The 18,905-nt window shown below is 40.6% G+C and overlaps 1 protein-coding gene across 5 annotated transcripts in view; it reads left to right on the forward strand.

Annotated features, from left to right (window-relative positions):
* The window catches only part of LOC135101608 (uncharacterized), a 285,511-nt gene that overhangs the window by 110,544 nt on the left and 156,062 nt on the right, over positions 1-18,905 (forward strand). The window contains exon 1 of one of the 5 annotated variants that reach the window (XM_064005800.1): positions 10,232-10,393. The exons of the other annotated variants lie outside the window; for them this stretch is intronic. Coding sequence (XP_063861870.1) covers positions 10,273-10,393 — 121 coding nt within the window. The 5' untranslated portion in view covers positions 10,232-10,272. Of the gene's footprint in view, positions 1-10,231; positions 10,394-18,905 lie in introns of those variants that run through there. 5 annotated transcript variants of the gene reach the window in all.

The raw sequence follows: 18,905 nt of genomic DNA on the forward strand, positions 1-18,905 counted from the left end.
TTTAATTTTTATATCATTTCAAAACTTTATTTTTTTTGTTTTTAGACTTGTTTTTAAAACTTCTCTGGGAGGAAATGACAGTGACAGAGGCTCAGCGAATGTTGCTCGTGCTTCGTTTGCATTCGTTCCAGGGAATCACGAGGAAGCTGTGACTGCCGAGTAGGATCCAGCTACCCATTCAAGATGCTAATGTTTTTTTTTTTTTTTTTTTCGATGTATGCAAGGCGATGATTACTTGTTTTAATGGAAGGATGTGGTTAGTGGCATGTGAATGACTGATGGATGCTTGCAACTACTGGGCGGTTGATACGGAAGTGGGTGTTGAATGCTGGGTGTTACAGATAAGTGAATTGGATACCGTTATGGTGGTGAATGTTTTGTGTGCTGAATATTTGAGAGTGGCCTGTGTGTATTGGGTGGTGGTGTCAAATATGCATTAGCCGTTTTACTTCCTTATCCTGCTGGAGCGCTGCGCACCTCAGATTGGCTGGAAACCCATTTTTAAGAATAAAGGTCAGGCTGGGAGAGTAAGGACTCCCTGCCTCGACTCTCCAGCAGTTACTCGTTTGTTATTGTGCTGAGAATTAAGAATCCTTTATCCTGTGACATACTGACAATCGCTGTTCATCCTATCGACGCTTATCCTTTGCCATCAACTCGCTAATGATCCTGACAGATTCAGAGCAACACCAGTTGATCCGAAGATGATTTTTGTTTTCTGATGCAACAGACACGCACGTCAAACATTGTGATAGATTTAGTTTTGATATCTCGACCAAATTTGCCTTTTTTGTCATTGTTATTATTATTATTATTATTATTATTATTATTATTATTATTATTATTATTATTATTATTATTATTATTATTATTATTATTGTTGTTGTTGTTGTTGTTGTTGTTGTTGTTGTTGTTGTTGTTGTTGTTGTTGCTATTGTTGTTGTTGTTATTGTTTTCTTTTTACTGGTGACAAGACAACATGCCTCTGAGATAGCAAGACTCGCCGTGATGTTTTTACAGTCAGCTCTACACAGTGTTGTCACAGTGTTCAGGACTGGCACTGTGGTGACGGAGACATTCGCTGTTGATCGCGGCGATACATTTCAGTGTGTGTGTGTGTGTGTGTGTGTGTGTGTGTGTGTGTGTGTGTGTGTGTGTGTTATTTACCTTATTATATTATAAGATATAACATAGTACAATATTCCATGTGTAAATTATAGTTATATCAATAAATTTCGAAAAAAAAATGCGATTATAAATGTGAAACCAAATCCAGTCCGTATCTGTCCGTATTGATGTGGTTCATTGGAAATTGGAGAATTAATAACATAGTACTTACGAAATGCTAAAAATGTGATAAGAATACGAAATACAGTAACATCCTGTCATGCCTCAACAGCTCAACGTAGCAATTAATGACGCCGTCATTTATTTATTACATTTGTAATATGAAAGACTTTTGCGCCTTAAACATTTGTTTTCCATTATCAGATTTTCGATGTTTCCTGAATAATCATAGAATATTTGTCAGTAAGAAAAGCTTAGCAATGTTTTCCACCACAATTAAAGGAAAGAATGAATACCGTGTCAAAGGTTTCGACGCAGCCTACGTAGGTGATGTATGATTTTTAAAACGTTATTGACTTGTACAGTTGATGTCTTGAAAAACAAATAAAGTTTATTTGCAATATACCTGTTTTGATAGGAAATAAGTCATGATGCAGGATGGTGAATAAAACAGACCACAGTAAGACGACACTTTGTGTAGATAGGCTATTGTACGCGTCTGTGTATTCTTGACGTAATTCAGTGTTCGACGTAAATGTTTGCTTGCACAGCGTGATCATCTCTGTTAAATTATAGTTAACCGTCAGAACGGCTCACACTCCCGTTTCCTTATCCCACACGGAGCCAGTGAACATCACTGCGTATTCCCCATTGGTTCCTTTGACACATTAAATTACATTTTTTGTTATTGCCCTCCCCGCCGCCTGCATCCCCGCAGAACTGCCCTACCTCCCCCATCTCCTGTCCACTTAGGCGGTGTGAGAAGTTTTAACGTAAACTTGTTATAGATATGTAAGTTGTTGAAAGTTGTTTTAATTCAAGGATTACGGTGTGTGTGTGTGTGTGTGTGTGTGTGTGTGTGTGTGTGTGTGTGTGTGTGTGTGTGTGTGTGTGTGTGTGTGTGTGTCAGTGAATACATATTTAAAAGTTACTTAATTCACAACGAACGTCTCCTTCCTCATCGTCATTCTCTATAGTATCTTTGTCCATGTCTTCCTCCTTTTCTTAATTCTTTTCCGCCTTAACATCATCATCATCATCATCATCATCATCATCATCATCATCATTATCATCATTATTATCGCAAGCCATTGCCGCTCACTGAGAAGACAATATCTCAAGCATCAAGAAAAATAAATACTCTACATGTAAGAGACACAGGATGGTGGTGGTCGTGGTGGCGTCGGCGAAAAACAGTTGTGGGCCGCTTAGGTCATCAGGTTAACCACTTCCTAATGGAATGAATGGGAGCATCTTCCCAGCAAGCAAGCAAGCAGTGCTGGGGTATTCTGGGGAAGTCATTAGCTCCAACCTAACACCAGACCAGCAGACCACCGGTCCTCTATCTTAAGGAGGACAGTAACTGCTCACTCAGTGAAAATCTAGTCATAGTCGTCATTAGCGTGATGAAATCCCAGCCTTGTAGGTGATAGACAAGAACATCAACATTGTACATCATCATCGTTTACACGCCGAGGGAGCTGCGTCTTAGGCACGTAGAGCTTGAGTGCTGGTCTGGGCTTCGCATCCCTTCCCTCTTTGGACATCCTGACAAACTGTGTGTGTGTGTGTGTGTGTGTGTGTGTGTGTGTGTGTGTGTGTGTGTGTGTGTGTGTGTGTGTGTGTGTGTGTGTGTATGTGTGTGTGTGTGTGTGTGTGTGTGTGTGTGTGTGTACGTGTGTGTGTTGCGCGAGCCTCTCTAGAAGAGAGAGAGAGAGAGAGAGAGAGAGAGAGAGAGAGAGAGAGAGAGAGAGAGATGAGAGAGAGAGAGAGAGAGAGAGAGAGAGAGAGAGAGAGAATCATAAGAAAAATATGGATCAGAGATATGAGACACCTGTTGTACCTGAGAGCGAGAAAGGAAACATTTAGATTACGGTTTATATAAACAGTAGGTCCATACTTACTTCCCAATAATAAAATAAAGAAATGTTAGTATTGTTCAATACCTCAAAAACCCACATCCTCCATCTATCAACTCGACACAACCTTCCAGACCACTATTCTCTCTTCTTCATTGACACTCAACTGTCCCTCTCTTCTACATTGAACATCTTCGGTTTGTCCTTTACTTGTAATCTAAACTGGAAACTTCACATTTCATCTCTAACTAAAACATTTTTTATGAAGTAAGGCGTTCTGAGTCGTCTTCGCCAGTTTTTTTTTCACTCACCCAGCTGGTAACTTTTCACAGGGACCTTATCTGTCCATGTATGGAGTATGCTTCTTTTTTAGACAGGACGGAATAAAAAACTTTTCGTCTTATCAACTCCTCACCTCTAACTGACTGTCTTCAGCCTCTTTCTCTTTGCCGCAATGTTGCATCTCTTGCTATCTTCTACCGTTATTTTCATGCTAACTGCTCTTCTGATCTTGCTAACTGCATGCCTCCCCTCCTCCCGCGGCCTCGCTGCACAAGATTTACTTCTTTCTCTCACCCCTATTCTGTCCACCTCTATAATGCAAGAGTTAACCAGTATTCTTAATAATTCATCCCTTTCTCTGGTAATATCTGGAACTCCCTTCCTGCTTTTGTATTTCCTTCTTCCTGTTACTTGAACTCTTTCAAGAGGGAAGTTTCAAGACACTTATCCTGTAATTTTTGACTACTGCTTTTGACTGTGTTCGGGACCAGCACCTCAATGGGGCTTTTTTCTTTTTTATTACAGTTATGTTGTCCTTTACCGGTGCCCCTCCTGCATAAAAAAAAAATAAATAAATAAATAAATAAAATAAAATAAAATGATAATAATAAAATAATAATAGTTATACTTTCGCCCATAAACCTAGTTTAAGAATCACGTTCTCAAACCCTTCGACATCTTTTATAGACTATTCTTTTAGCTGGCGCTAGGGAAACTTGTTGGGTTTTCAAGGGTGTTTCGTAAGACCAGTGGTAGTTTTAATAAGAATCCTGAAAACTTGACAGATCATCTTCATGGTCTTTGAAAATTGTTCATATGGGAATGCAAATTTTTTTTTTTTAAATTCTGGCGGGTGCGGCACACCGGTGGAAACACAGCATTATTGATAGTCATGTTCTTACTCGTGTTTACCAGAGCATATTACGCTGTTTTCCGTGCTATATATATTAACCCGCTATATAATTTTAGTTTGAGCTTCTTGTAAGGTGGGCTGGAAATTAATTTGAAGCTTGTGAGAAAAAAGTGCACAACGAAAATTCTTGTAGCTGGGTAGAATATGAACCGTTAAATGGAAATACTCGTTGCCCGTGGAGTGGAAGCGTTAAAGGGAAATACTTGTAAGCTTGCAAAGTGTTATGGAAAAATGCTCCTCAATAAAAATGTTAAATGGAAATCCTCGTGGTCTTCTGAAGTGCGAAGTGAAAATACTGGCAGCCTGCTACTGGTCATGGTTAGGGAAGGCGATCACGTGCTATTTTTCCCAAGCAATACTTTTTCAAATCGTAATCAGAATGGTCTAGGAATCTGCAAGCGAGGAAACTACTACGCTTCTGCAAGTTTTAATTAAGAGACATAAAAACAGCACGGCTGCCTCGGTACGCGGGAACATTGTGCTTTATGAGAAACCAGCAGAGAGGAAACAGCAACTTACATTGCACGCTTCTCAAGAAAGATAAAAATTAAGAAAATGACAGCTAATGTGAGCACTCAGGTGACGTTTTCAAGTTAATAAGGAATCACGTTCTTGTATGAGAACTGTATTTTCTTATAATTTTGTTATTGCTATGCTATCATTAATAACAGTTACTAATACAGTTTTATTGCACAGTAACGTTACATCAATATATCTTACTATTCGCTGAGTTCTGTAGTCTCTGGTAAGAATTCTTTAATATTTCCAACAACACTGGTATGCTTCTCTTTCGTACGACCATCTTCATAACCATGCTGCTGGTGACCACAACGAGCATGCCAGCCGCAGGTCACAGACAGTTTTCATTGCTAATTGCAGGGTGTGCCGTGGAAACTATGTAACTAAGGATAAGTGGTAAAAGTGAAGTGTAATTTGATAATTAATGTGAAACGGTGGTGCTTGTTAGCGTCCGAAAGTGACACTCAACCAGACACACACACACACACACACACACCAGACGCACACACTTGCACACACACACACACACACACACACACACACACACACACACACACACACACACACACACACACACACACACACACACACACACACACACACACACACACACACACACACACACCTGCGAGAAACAAAAGTTTTTCGTCTCATCAACTCCTCTCCTCTAATTGACTGTCTTCAGCCTCTCTCACCGCCGCAATATTGCATCTCTAGCTGTCTTCTACCGCTATTTTCATGCTAACTGCTCTTCTGATCTTGCTAACTGCATGCCTCCCCTCCTTCCGCGGCCTCGCTGCACAAGATTTTCTTCTTTCTCTCATCGCTATTCTGTCCACCTCTCTAACGCAAGAGTTAACCAGTATTCCTAATCATTCATCCCTTTCTCTGGTAAACTCTGAACTCCCTTCCTGTTTCTGTATTTCCACCTTCCTATGAGTTGAATTCCTTCAAGAGGGAGGTTTCAAGACACTTATTCATCAATTTTTGACTACTGCTTTGACCCTTTTGTGGGACTGGCATTTCAGTGGCCATTTTTTTTATTGGATTTTTGTTGCCCTTGGCCAGTGTCCTTCCTACATAAAAAGAAAAAAAAATCCGTAAGTATAACTGAAAACATCCTCAACACAAATCAACCTTGAAATGAACCAACAAACATACATACAAACAGCAAATACACAACAGCGATGCAGCGATACGCCATACGCTGCGACGCCGGTGAACCGTAACCAAGACGTGTACTTAATTAAGGAGGCTTGGGGTGTATCGAGGAGACTCTTGATGCCGTCTGCCGCCTCTCCAGCCTTCCCTTGCTCTCCCTCCTCCTGAGCTGTGTTGTGCCTCCCTTATTGGATACTAATGAGGCAGGCTGCTCCAATAGTTGTCCATGCCTCTGCAGGTGAATGGGACGAGGGAGTTAAGGGAATGAAAAGAATGTAGAGAGAGAGAGAGAGAGAGAGAGAGAGAGAGAGAGAGAGAGAGAGAGAGAGAGAGAGAGAGAGAGAGAGAGAGAGAGAGAGAGAGAGAGAGCATATTCATGTCTTTGTGTATTGTAGTTTAACACATTTTTTGTCATCCTTCTTCATGCCAACATTGCTAAAAGGAAATGCACATGAATTTACATGAAAACTTTTAAAGAGGAGTTATGCTTTTGTGTCGTCCAGCAAAGGCATTTAATGGGATTCTAGACAGTAGGCTTTAATAAAAGTGCCGTGTAAAATGCAACTTAACAGGGAGAGCTAAATGAGGTTGTGGAATACATAGAAAACGTGAGAGAGAGAGGAGCTAGACCTGGAATGATATAACACCATTTTAACAACTAAAGTAAACGTATTCATCACCGGACTTTATTTTCGCCGTGTAAATAACAGATAAGAGCAAAACCTCGCAATGTTCAGTCTGCTTTTTCTTTTCTCTCAGTCATACACCGCCTGAGACAAGGGTTAAGGGGAAAAACCTAAACATCTCGGGAATTATTAACCAGACGTGACTTCTCAGAATTTTCTAATGGATATGTTTCGTTTAGCAATATTTTGTTTCCTTTTATTCAATATGTAAAGGTCAGTTTCCTTTTTTTTTTTTCTTATTGTTGACAAAGGACTGGAGTGCTGTGCCCGATAAAATATTCATGGTAAGACAGAATAAATCATGTAATATACAAAGACAGTGGAATGTGAGACAACGCCATGAGGTGTTGTCATATCAGAAGTTGAGTAACCTGCTGCACTCGCTTCCAATATATTTAAAATTTTCCTATCAACCTTAGATCCCCTCCTTTCGAAACCTGACAGTTAATAGATTCTTACCAGATCTGAACATGGACGATTGAGGAAGAAATTATAAGTACAGTAGAAATGAGCACGGTATGTTACTCTGCTCTCACCTAAGGATGGTCTAGCAGCGGATGGACACTAATCATATGCACCCGGAGATGAATTAAAAGGGACTGTAAACAGTAGTCTGTTCTATCAAGATATTCACTGACATGTCTGAGTTAAGTGCCGTTTTAGGAGAGGAGGGAAGGGCTCAACATGAATCTTGTCTTTTATTGTAAATAAATTGCTGTGTTTCCAGGGGGCGACGCTAAACTAGTCTTTATATGTGAATCTGATGTTCCCCTTTGCGATATCCACGCGAATATCCACGTAACAACAGTCTGACACCTACGGCACTGCACGATGATAGTTTAATTAATGGAGTGCCACTGTTTTCCCCCTGCTTTCTGCTCATGTCCTGAACAGCAAGCCAAGCCAAGACAAGTAGCTGAACACTGTATCAGTAAAGCATAGCAAACAGTGTAGGCAATATCCTGGACTATGCTATACAATTTTCTTGTAATTTTTTCTCTGAAGCCATCGTAAACCTGCCGGCCTCTCGCTTAACTCACCATGCTCCCTTCGCAACGAGGAAGGGTTAAACCTAGTTCAGATCGTTTTGTGCTTTTCAAACACCCATGGCCATTCCGACCCACCACCCTCTTTCGCCAAGAACCACACCTGCGAGTATCCAGTGGTACTGCTGTTAGAAGAAGAGCTCCCAGATTGAGGTACATGCATTACTAAGGGTACTCAAAAGGATTATCAGCGGTGCACTGTCATGGTTGTGTAATACCAAATAGGGACTGATGTTAATATCAGTATTCCTTTCTGGAAACTCTTGACGTGGCTTAGGTGCGCTGCGCGTCACCAGGCCATGCCAGATCTTTCAGGAATACGCTCGAGCTGCTTCATTAAGTAACTGTCATTAAAATGTGTAAATTTTATCAGTGATGGTGCAATAGCCAAACTAGTTCAAAGGCTTACTGATACAAGATTCTTATCATTATCATAACACGCATCACACCTAGATGGCGGGGATATGTGTATGACGTTCACTTGTTCTGTCGTGAATTTCTTGACGTTTTTACAGCACATGAGAAGAGAGATGACTTCTCAAAGGGACCCCATCATCACTGAGTGTTCAGTAACCACCAATGAAACTTCATGGAAACCCTTGTTCAACATAAGAGGAATCTCTCTCTCTCTCTCTCTCTCTCTCTCTCTCTCTCTCTCTCTCTCTCTCTCTCTCTCTCTCTCTCTCTCTCTCTCTCTCTCTCTCTCTCTCTCTCTCTCTCTCTCTCATATGTGTGTGTGTCTCTCTCTCTCTCTCTGTGTGTGTGTGTGTGTGTGTGTGTGTGTGTGTGTGTGTGTGTGTGTGTGTGTGTGTGTGGCGGGAGAATGGTGTTTACCCTTCCCTACTTGGGTATTGCCTCTGCCTTGGCATCCACGTGTGAGCCTCATTACTCCTTCACTGACGTGGGAAGGTGAAGATCACAGCACTAAGGAAATTCCATCGCCATATATAAATTTCACAAATAAACACATGCCTGCTGTTCGACTTGTGTTGCCTGTGAAATGCCTTCACTGTTCCGGCATTTACGCAACTGACAATTTTTTTCACTTACAGCATAGCAAACTGAAAACCTCATGTTTTTTTACCGCACTGCCTGATTATAATTTCTGGCTGTTACATTAGAAAACGTCAGCTCTCTTTTCGTCGACACCTTTTGCTTCGGATTCGTAGGCTTTGTTTTGAGTTTCTGTAAGAAGCATTAGTTCCCAGTCTCATTCTCAAGATAATAGCGAAGGATAAGCATTGATAGGATGAACTATGATAATCAGGATGCCACAGGGTAAAGGATTCTTATTCCCCAACACACTGAAGATCAAGGAGAGGGTGCTTGAGTGTGGAAACAGTGAGTCCTTGTCCTTGTTCCACAACTTTTAAAAATGGGTTTCCACCCAATCCGAGCAGTGCAGTGTTGTAACAGGGAATGGAAGGACACACACACACCCACACACACACACACACACACACACACACACACACACACACACACACACACACACACACACACACACACACACACACACACACACACACACACACACAGCACATTCACCAGCACTACAGTATCCAATTCACTGATCTGCAAAACCCAGCACTCGCCACCCAGCATTCATCACCCAGTGCTGCACTCACGGCGAGCGTCCAGCAGCTTCACGCACTCATCACTCACCTGATTGCCAATCACTTCTATCAAAACACTTCATCACCACCTCGCATACTCTGATAATAAAAAAAAAAGAGAAAAGAAACACGGTTCTGATCAGCCTTACATTAGCATCTTGAGTAACTGGCTCGATTCTGCGCAGTGGGGAGTGGTCAGGACAGCCCCATGATTCCGCGTGAATGCAAACGAAGCACGAAGAACATTCGCTGAATCTATATCACTTTCATTTCCTCCCAGACAAGCAGAGAAGTTAAAAAAAAATGTTTCACTCTCTTTTGGACTTTTTTTTTTTTTTTTTTGTCCTTTTGGTATGTAGATGTAACTTGCCTTGATGTACTTTTTTCTACTCCCTGCCGCTGTTCATTGCTGGCACAAAAACATGACCTTCAGACACCAAAAACTCGCCATGATTTATGCATTTCTATACGTATTCACGACGCCATCCAAAGCTAGCTGTATCTGCTAGCATGATGTATTCAACTTGGTAACCGTGATGCAAGGACGATTCACACACTCCTGTTCTCTTTTCGTAGGCACATTCAGAAGACATCGCCTCACTTGAAAACAACTCGGTAGTGATGTGCACTGGTTTCTTTGGCGTAGAGGTCTATATTCTGAAATACTTCTGTATCGCATCTCCATTGCTTTCAAAAGGCTCTAGTTGAAGCTGCAAAGGGTTTTGAAGGCTGCCTTTTTACGGTTCTATTGACAGATTAACAAATTTTTTACATTACTAAGAGAATAAACAGTCTTGAGAATCTGCCTAATCATCTCTATGGGCCTTGGAAAATTAATCGTGGTGAGAGAGCAAAGTGCTTCTGAATAAAGTCACAGTTTTTATGTATCCGTGTTTACGCTAAATGTCGCCGCTTCGTCGTCGCTCCGTCAGCGTTCCGGAAAACTTATCCAGGCTTTTCACCCCTAAATCTCCACTTCCTTTACGGGCTGCAAGGAAATTAACCGTAAGCTTCTTAGACATAGGTAAGTTGCTTGAAGTTATTTTGGTACAAGCCTTGGAGTGAGAATGTGAGGAATACGTTTTTTAAAGTTAATCACTTTTGTATATTACATCCATTACATTACCATTATCGTCGTCTTTCTTCCCTTTATCCTCTTTGTCTTCCTGCTTGCCTTACTGTCCTTACTTCATAACCACCACCATTACCAACAACAACAACAACAACAACAACAACAACAATAACAACAACGACAACGACAACGACGACGACAGCAACAACAACCACAGCCACTACCACCACCATCGTCATCATTATCATCATCTTGTTGTGTTTCTTGTAAGACGTTATCTCCAGCTGTGTGTGTGTGTGTGTGTGTGTGTGTGTGTGTGTGTGTGTGTGTGTGTGTGTGTGTGGTGTGTGTGTGTGTGTGCTTGTCTAATTCACTCATGGTCTTGAAGATCACGCACCGGATTCCTGATCCCGTGCTCTATCCTTCTGAAGCGAACTTAAGCCTCATATAGTCCGATCTCTGGGCAAGGCCGGAACCTTCCACACGCCACAGACCTTGTCCTCTGTCCCTGGGGGTGGGGAGAGTAGCTGCTCACCCAGTGGAAAAACTTAACCATGATGTGTGGGAAATAATCTCAGCCTGCCAGATATTAAAGATGTCACCATTGAATTAGGGAGCTGTGTGTGTGTGTGTGTGTGTGTGTGTGTGTGTGTGTGTGTGTGTGTGTGTGGTGTGAAGAGAGAGAGAGAGAGAGAGAGAGAGAGAGGAGAGAGAGAGAGAGAGAGAGAGAGAGAGAGAGAGTTAGTTTTGGTGCGTGTGTTCGTACACGTAAGTGCTGACGTGACTGTCAACCCCGGCGTGCACGCGTCGTCTTAGTACGTACGAGAGTAAACCAAAAACAACTGAAAATGTCTCCTTGGCACCGCCCCAAGGCGGAAATAACTGTATGGCTGCACTGAATATCAAGTCTGGAGTCTCCATTTGTGAGGCAGATCAGGCTGTGGTGGTGCAGTGGTTACAGAGTGGCGGACCAGGGTGTATGGTGATGAGGAAGACTTGAAGGAGGAATACAATAGAAGAAATATAAAGGGAAAAGCAAAGAGCAGCAGGACAATCCTAATGAGGATGTTTGCGAGATTTACAGGACTACGCTATGAAATGTACCTACAAAGAAAAAGACTACCTTATAAGGCTCACGTAAGATTTCTCCCGAAAAAAATAAATAAATAAATAAAAAGAATAATATATATATATATATATATATATATATATATATATATATATATATATATATATATATATATATATATATATATATATATATATATATATATATATATATATATATATATATATATATATATATATATATATATATGTGTGTGTGTGTGTGTGTGTGTGTGTAAACAATGGGGAGAAAAGTAATACTTATATATTCTATTGCTCAGTGATATTCATGATTGTATAGTAATGTTTGAATTTTCCCTGTGAGTGAAAAAAGATTTTGGATTGATATCAAGATGCAACTTACTTTTAAATGTATGAGTAGCTTTTTTGTCTACATTGTAAGAAAGAAGACTATTCCAAACCTTTACAGTGCAATTAAACCATTAAATTCTTTAAAATAAGTGATTAGCTGATTTTCCACTTGCGTGTGTCGGTGGTTTGGCTTAAGATGGCTTGCAGTAATCATTCCAAGGATTTTGCCTGATTTTTTTGTGCCGTCTGCAAACTTCGCAATTTTGCTGGTGAGGTTATTGTTGATGCCATTGAAAAAAAAAAAAAAAAAAAAAAGGAAAAGGACAAGTACCGATTTTTTGATACATCACAAGACGGTTAACTAGCGCTGTGTCATGTGAGGCATTCGTCCAGCCGCCTGTGAATATTGACAATGACACCATGAGCAAGTCAGAAATTCACTCAGTAATTTTTTGTCATATTCTTTCTAAAGGTGTAGATAAATTACATCAAACGATGTATGTATTGTCACCATGTTTATGATAGTAATCGAAAAAAAAAGAAAAATAAATAAAATTCTACAAGTACATTAGCGGTGATCTTGTACCTCTTAATCCATATTGTGGGTCCTTCTAAGAACCTAATCTCTTTATCCTTTATGATCATTTTTATCATATATATATATATATATATATATATATATATAGGTATTACATCTCACTTCTATTCACGGGGTAAGTTATCAGTTGTCGCAAATATGAGTATGTAAAGAGTAGCTTACAGTTTCCCTTTTTTCTTGTTTGCCCTCGAAATCTAAGTGAAATTCTTAGAATCGGATACAGGCGAAAAAGGAGGAGGAGGATGAGGAGGAGGAGCAGCAGGAGGGATTCAGCGTGAGAGGAAGTATGGGGATGGAGTAGGAGGAAGAAGTGTAGAGGGATAAAAGGTGGAGGAGGACGAGCCTGAGGGATGGATAGGAAGACGATGAAAGGTGAAAGATGAGAAAATGAAGAAGAAAAGGAATATCTGTGAAGGAAACGGACAGACGGAGGAAGAAGGGAAGCAGGACGGGAAAGAGATGAAGAAAGAGAATGACGAGTAGGGAGAAGAAGAATGCTGACGCGAGGAAATGGAGATGGATCAAAGATAAAAGGTTATGAAAAAGCAGAAATTCAAGGAGGACAGAAAAAAAAGAAGCAGAACTGAAGCAAAAGATGGAGAAGAAAGAAAGAAGAAAGGAATAAGATAAAAGAGAAAGGAGTAGAGGATAATAAGGGAAAGAAAAAGGTAGAAGAAGAAGAAGAAAAGAAAAGGGAGAACAACAACAACAAGAACAATAAAAAAAACAAAACAAGAAAGGTAGATAAACTGACAGACAGACTTCGAGGGAAAAAAAATACAATGAAACAGTAGAAATCGAAGAAAGAAGAGAAGAGAACGAGAGAATAAGCAGAAGATAACAAGGAGACGAATTAGAAGCATGACGTGTAATAATGAGAAGGAAGAGTTGCCGGAGAACCAAGGTATGGAGATGACATTCCTGGCTCATTCCTGCGACACACACGCCTGGAGCACAGTACCTTCCTGATGGCGGAGAACACACACCTGACGCACACCTGAGTTTGTACCTGCTGCCTCCTCAAAGTTATTTTCTGAGGGGAAGGGATAGAACTCAAGAAACTGTCGCCAGGGTGATTTTGAGATACAGTAATAGTGATGTTTATGGTTGTGATGATGGTGGTAGTAGTAGTAGTAGCAACAGTAGTAGTAGTAGTAGTAGTAGTAGTAGTAGTAGTAGTAGTAGTAGTAGTAAGTTCTGGGGCATATCATTCTTTTGCTTTTATTTCCTTTTCTTCTGTCCTTTTTATCTATTTACCTTTTCTTTCTCTCTCTCTCTCTCTCTCTCTCTCTCTCTCTCTCTCTCTCTCTCTCTCTCTCTCTCTCTCTCTCTCTCTCTCTCTCTCTCCTCTCTCTCTCTCTCTCTCTCTTTCTTGTCTTTCATTATGTCTTACTTGTTTCTCGTTCCTTCATTTACCTTTCATACTTACTTTGTGCCACACATATACACACACCCACACACACCCACTCACACACATACACACACACACACACACACACACACCCACACACACACACACACACACACACACACACACACACACACACACACACACACACACACACACACACACACACACACACACACACACACACACACACACACACACACACACACCACGAAGCAATTACCCTCCCCAGGCACTCGGGTCTCAGCCAACAAGAAGGTAATGGCTGTAGCTCATAATGGAACTGCCATGGGACTTCTCTTCTCCTTTCTCCTTCCCCTTTCTCTTTCTCCCATTTCTCATCTCTCTTCTCACTTATCCCTCATCTCTACTTATTTTTTTACCGTAACTCTCCAGTCCTTCAGGTATGTTTCATTTTATCCTTTTGCTTAATTTTCCTCTCTGCTTCCTTTATCATATCGTTTTTTTCGCCTTTCTCCCAGTTTCCTTTTATCCTTTCTGCTCTTCACTTACCTCTCCGTTTTCTTTCTCCTTTTCCTTCCCTCCTCTCATTTCTCTTACTTTTCTTTCCTGTTTTTCCTCTTTGTCTTGCTTTTTCTGTGTTTTCTTTCCCTTTTTTCCTTCTCTCCTATCCTTCTTTTTAATTTCCTTTCTCCTTTCCCTTTTTCTCTCCTCTCTTTCCATTTCCTCTCGTCTCTCGTTTTTCCTCCTCCTCTCACTTCCTCCCTGTTTCCTATTGTAATATGCAACACGATTTTTGTCTTTGACAAGCAAGTATTATTTTCCATCTCTTTTCATTACAAAACTATAGAAAATGTCCATTATTCCTGTGAAACTTTGCTTTTGTGGCTTTAGAATGATTTTTAGCTCCAAATTGCTAAATTTCCCATTTTCACCATTTTTGGACAAAAAAAAAAAAAAAAAAAAAATTCAAATGACAAAAAATTATTTTAAAACATCTGAAACTAATTTTTAGGATTAAAAATGAACAGTTTTTCTTGATTTGCGTGAATATAACAAATCACTTTCATGTGTGAGCCCCCAAATGAAGGATACCTGATATCTGTTCAAAGCTCATTATACCTTGGTGGAAGCGCTCCCCTTCTTCCTCTGAATATGCTCCCATATTCTTCTTGAAGTTGTCGAGGTGAACATCTAGGATAATCACCTTCAAGGACATTCTGCAACCCATCTCACTATAGCTTTTCACTAAAGCTTCAACGAGTTCCATAGAGTTATTAGCCTCGTTTTTGCCAAGAAAGCAATGAAACACTCCCAAGCTTTTTCCTCCTTTTCTGTGAGCTTCCGTAGAAATTCTGAGCACTCCATAATTTCCCTTACCTGTAGTCCAATGAAGATACCAGCTTTCACCTTTGCCTCTGAAAGCTTAGGAAAGAAGTCTTGAAAATATCTGAAGGCAGCAGACTCCTTGTCAAGAGCTGTAACAAACTGTTTCAAGAGACCTAGTTTGATGTGTGGTAGAGAAAACCCTTTGAGGATTCACCAATGGCTCATGTTTGATACTGTGTGCTCCCACTGTAGTGTCAGTCCTTGGAGGCCAGTGCTTTCTTTGGTAATGTGCTGTTCTGTCTCTACTGTCCCAAAGGCAAAGAAAACAGGGACTCTTGGTTAAACCTCCTTGCAGTCTCATCAAGAAAGCCACCATCTTGAAGTCTCCAATAACTTCCCAGTCATACTTCTTGTAGTTCAAAGTTTCCAGTAGAAGCTTTACACTGGTGTAGTCCTCCTTAAGATGCACAGAATGAACAAGAGGCAGAGATGATACTTGTTTCCATTGTGCAGAAGTACTGCTTTCAGACTTTGGAGTTGTCAATGAAGAGTCTCCATTCATCTGCATTGCAAGCAATTCCAATAGCATCAAATAAGCCTGATACATCATTGCAGTAGCATAGCCTTTGGAAGGATCCACCATGCAAAAAAAAAAAAGTCAGTTGAGTGATCAGTAGGTTCACGCCATATTCTAGGAATGGCAAATTTCATGGCTCTATTTTCCTCTCTATACCATCCTGTAAAAAAACAACAGTGAGCTTCTGTTAAACTTATTTTATTTTTATTCTTAGTTCTTAATTGGATCTTACTCTTGAAAAACTAACAGCTATTTTACCTTCTAGCGTTCTCTTACAATGCTCACAAGCAAAAATGAGGTGCCCAGGTCTTGTCTTGGTCCCCAAATGCCACAGCAAAATATGCTTTGTAAGCTTCACACATTTTTCTAGATGCTGTCACAGAGAATTTCTTTGCTCTTGTCTTGATGAATTGACCACATATGTAGCAGAATACATCTGGAGAATGACTGTAGCCTCTTGATGCCATTTCACCTCTTGTGATGTGTCTTCTCAGCCAGCCAAAGCAAAACTGATAGGTGGTCTGCAAGCCCCTACATTTATATTGTCAAGCAGTACTCCAGAATATTCTTAGTCTTTCTAGAATGTGTTCCAGAATGTTCTCAATCTTTCTAGAATATTCTTGAACCTACTTTAGAATATTCTGAATCATTTTAGAAAATTCTTGATACTTCTACATATTTCTACTGTATTCTAGAAAGTTCTAGAATATTCAAGAAATGTTTACATTGAATAGAATGTTCTAAAATGTTATAGAAACTTTTAAAAGCGTCTGGTAGAACATTCTGGAAGATTTGAGAAGATTTCTGAATTGTAAGCAAACTCTTCTAAATATGAGAAAGTTCTTGCTAGATCTGGTCAGTTCAAGAATGATCTTATTAGAATTAAAAAAATCTTTAGAACACTTTATATTCTTTCTTTCATTGTTTTAACTTATTTACAACATTTCGAAAGCAATTAGATAAGCAACTGAGATTTTGCAAAGGTCTTTACCTGACATGAATACTATTAGTAACTCATACTATAATGAAATAAGGCAAAAACTGCAAATTCATTGCTCTAACCACAAAAAAAGAAAAGTTTAGGATCAAAATAACTTTTATCTATTTTGTTTAGATGAAAATAACAAGAAAATTATGGTTTGGGGCCAAAGACAAGACAAAGTAAAATTTTATTACATATTGTTATCTTTCCTTCTCTTCATCTTCCTCCCCGTTTCCTTTTATCTTCCCCTCTCTTCACCTTCCTCTCTTGTTTCCTTTCTCCTTTTCCTTCTCCTCTCCTCTCCTTCCTCTTGCTTTACTTTCTCGTTTTTTCTCCTCTCATTTCCTCTCTGTTTCCTCGCACATTTTCCTCCTTGTCGAGCGTCCTCTTCTTGCGCTATCATCCTCCTCCCTCCTCCCGCCGTCAGTTTTCTCGGTACCAGCAATTCCCTCGAAAACTTGTTGTTGTTTGACCACCTGATTCTGGGCCGCGCGTCCCCGCCCTCCTCCGTCCCACAAGCCAACAACTATCAGTCCTCTCGGATTAAAGCCACTGCTCTTCCCCTTGGCGTGTCTTCGCGGGACAAAGGGGCAGAGGTAGTGCAGCTTTAAGGCAATTCCCAGCCGTCAGTGTGCAGGCTGGTAGTGGGTGAGCCAAAATTAGTGCTACTTACTCAGTTAATTATTCATGAGTGGGTTGTACTCCTTGCGGCAATGATAACTGTTGTGTGTGCCTTTGTTGCCTCCCTCCGCGCGCTCCTGTGGCTGTAGGAGGCTGCGTAATGGTGGGGGAGGAGGTGGGGGAAGAGGAGGAGGAGCAGGTGTGTGTGGGGGAAGCAGCAGTTTCAGCCACAGCCAGCAAGCTCCGGTGGGCTAAACAAGAGTATGTGTTGACGGATCTAGTAACACACACTTAGAGAAAAGGTTGGTTTTTCCCGTGGCTGCAAGTGGTACTCGTAAGCGGCTGCACTGGCTTTTCCCCTGTACGCAAAAATATGGCGGCCTTTTATCACCATACAGAAAATATGTAGAGTGAGGATAGTTGTCAATATCACAGTGTACCCTACAATTTTAATCCATTGAATATTTTTACATTTTTTTATTTGAGCGAAGATACATGATTTTACGAAGCATTTTTTTGTTTTATATCCTACCTTAAAAATCAGTGAGTTATATATTATATCTAGAAAAATCCTGGGTCAAAAATGCTCTTGGAATTCTAGGTTATTATATAAAATTTTAGTGAGTTAAAAGACGTTACACTGATTCTAGGGATTAGGGCCTGATTAACTAGACAGGCTCTGCAGGAAGGAGATCGGCAGGTATTGTTTCCAGGCTCGCTCGTACATTTAGATGATTATGACATTTTTAGTGTATTCATCGTTTTTGCCTGTGAGAATAAGCAATACGTAATTCCATTAAGAACGTCCTGTTTTTTATTGTGTCTGAATAGCGCGGTTTTGTAAGCTTCCCCCGCGCACCTGAGTCCTGGAAACGCTGCGAGGGACACACTGGACCCTGTTTGGAGAGAGAGAGAGAGAGAGAGAGAGAGAGAGAGAGAGAGAGAGAGAGAGAGAGAGAGAGAGAGAGAGAGACGAAAAAGCCAGCAGGAGGGAGCACAGACGGAGGACTCTAGTTGGGTGACCTGCAGCCAATATTAGAGCAGTTCCCACCGTGGTAATTGCTCGCCGGAACGTGTTATGGCGGGGAGGGAAGGCCTGGACGTGCCGGGGGAAGTGCTGGGATGGGCTGTTATGCCAGGGGGGAAAGTGGAGGAAAAGAGAGAAGGAATGGTGTTACTTATATTGGAGAACGTGCTTGTGGTAGGGCAGTAAGGGAGTGGTGAGGGTGATGTTAGTAAGGAGAGGCGGACCAGACCTCTTGCCACAGTCGCCATCAGTAGGGTTGTCACTTTCACCATCGTCCATAAAGACATCAGTGGCTTTAAGCAGCTCAGTTACATGATAAAATAAGCGGTTTTGTGAAATACTTGGTTGCGTATATATATATTACAGATGGACAGATAAACATCACATACGTGTTTTCCCTTTTATATTTAGAATTTTCTCGGCATCTGAAATCCTTTAATCTGATGAGAATGTATGAGAGATTTTAATACATACATATATAAATACTCGTACATTCATATGCATACCTATAGTCTTTGTCAGAAGTCGATTCCCTCCCTCTG

The sequence above is a fragment of the Scylla paramamosain genome, chromosome 6 (assembly GCF_035594125.1).
Source record: "Scylla paramamosain isolate STU-SP2022 chromosome 6, ASM3559412v1, whole genome shotgun sequence".
Classification (NCBI taxonomy): Eukaryota; Metazoa; Arthropoda; class Malacostraca; order Decapoda; family Portunidae; genus Scylla; species Scylla paramamosain.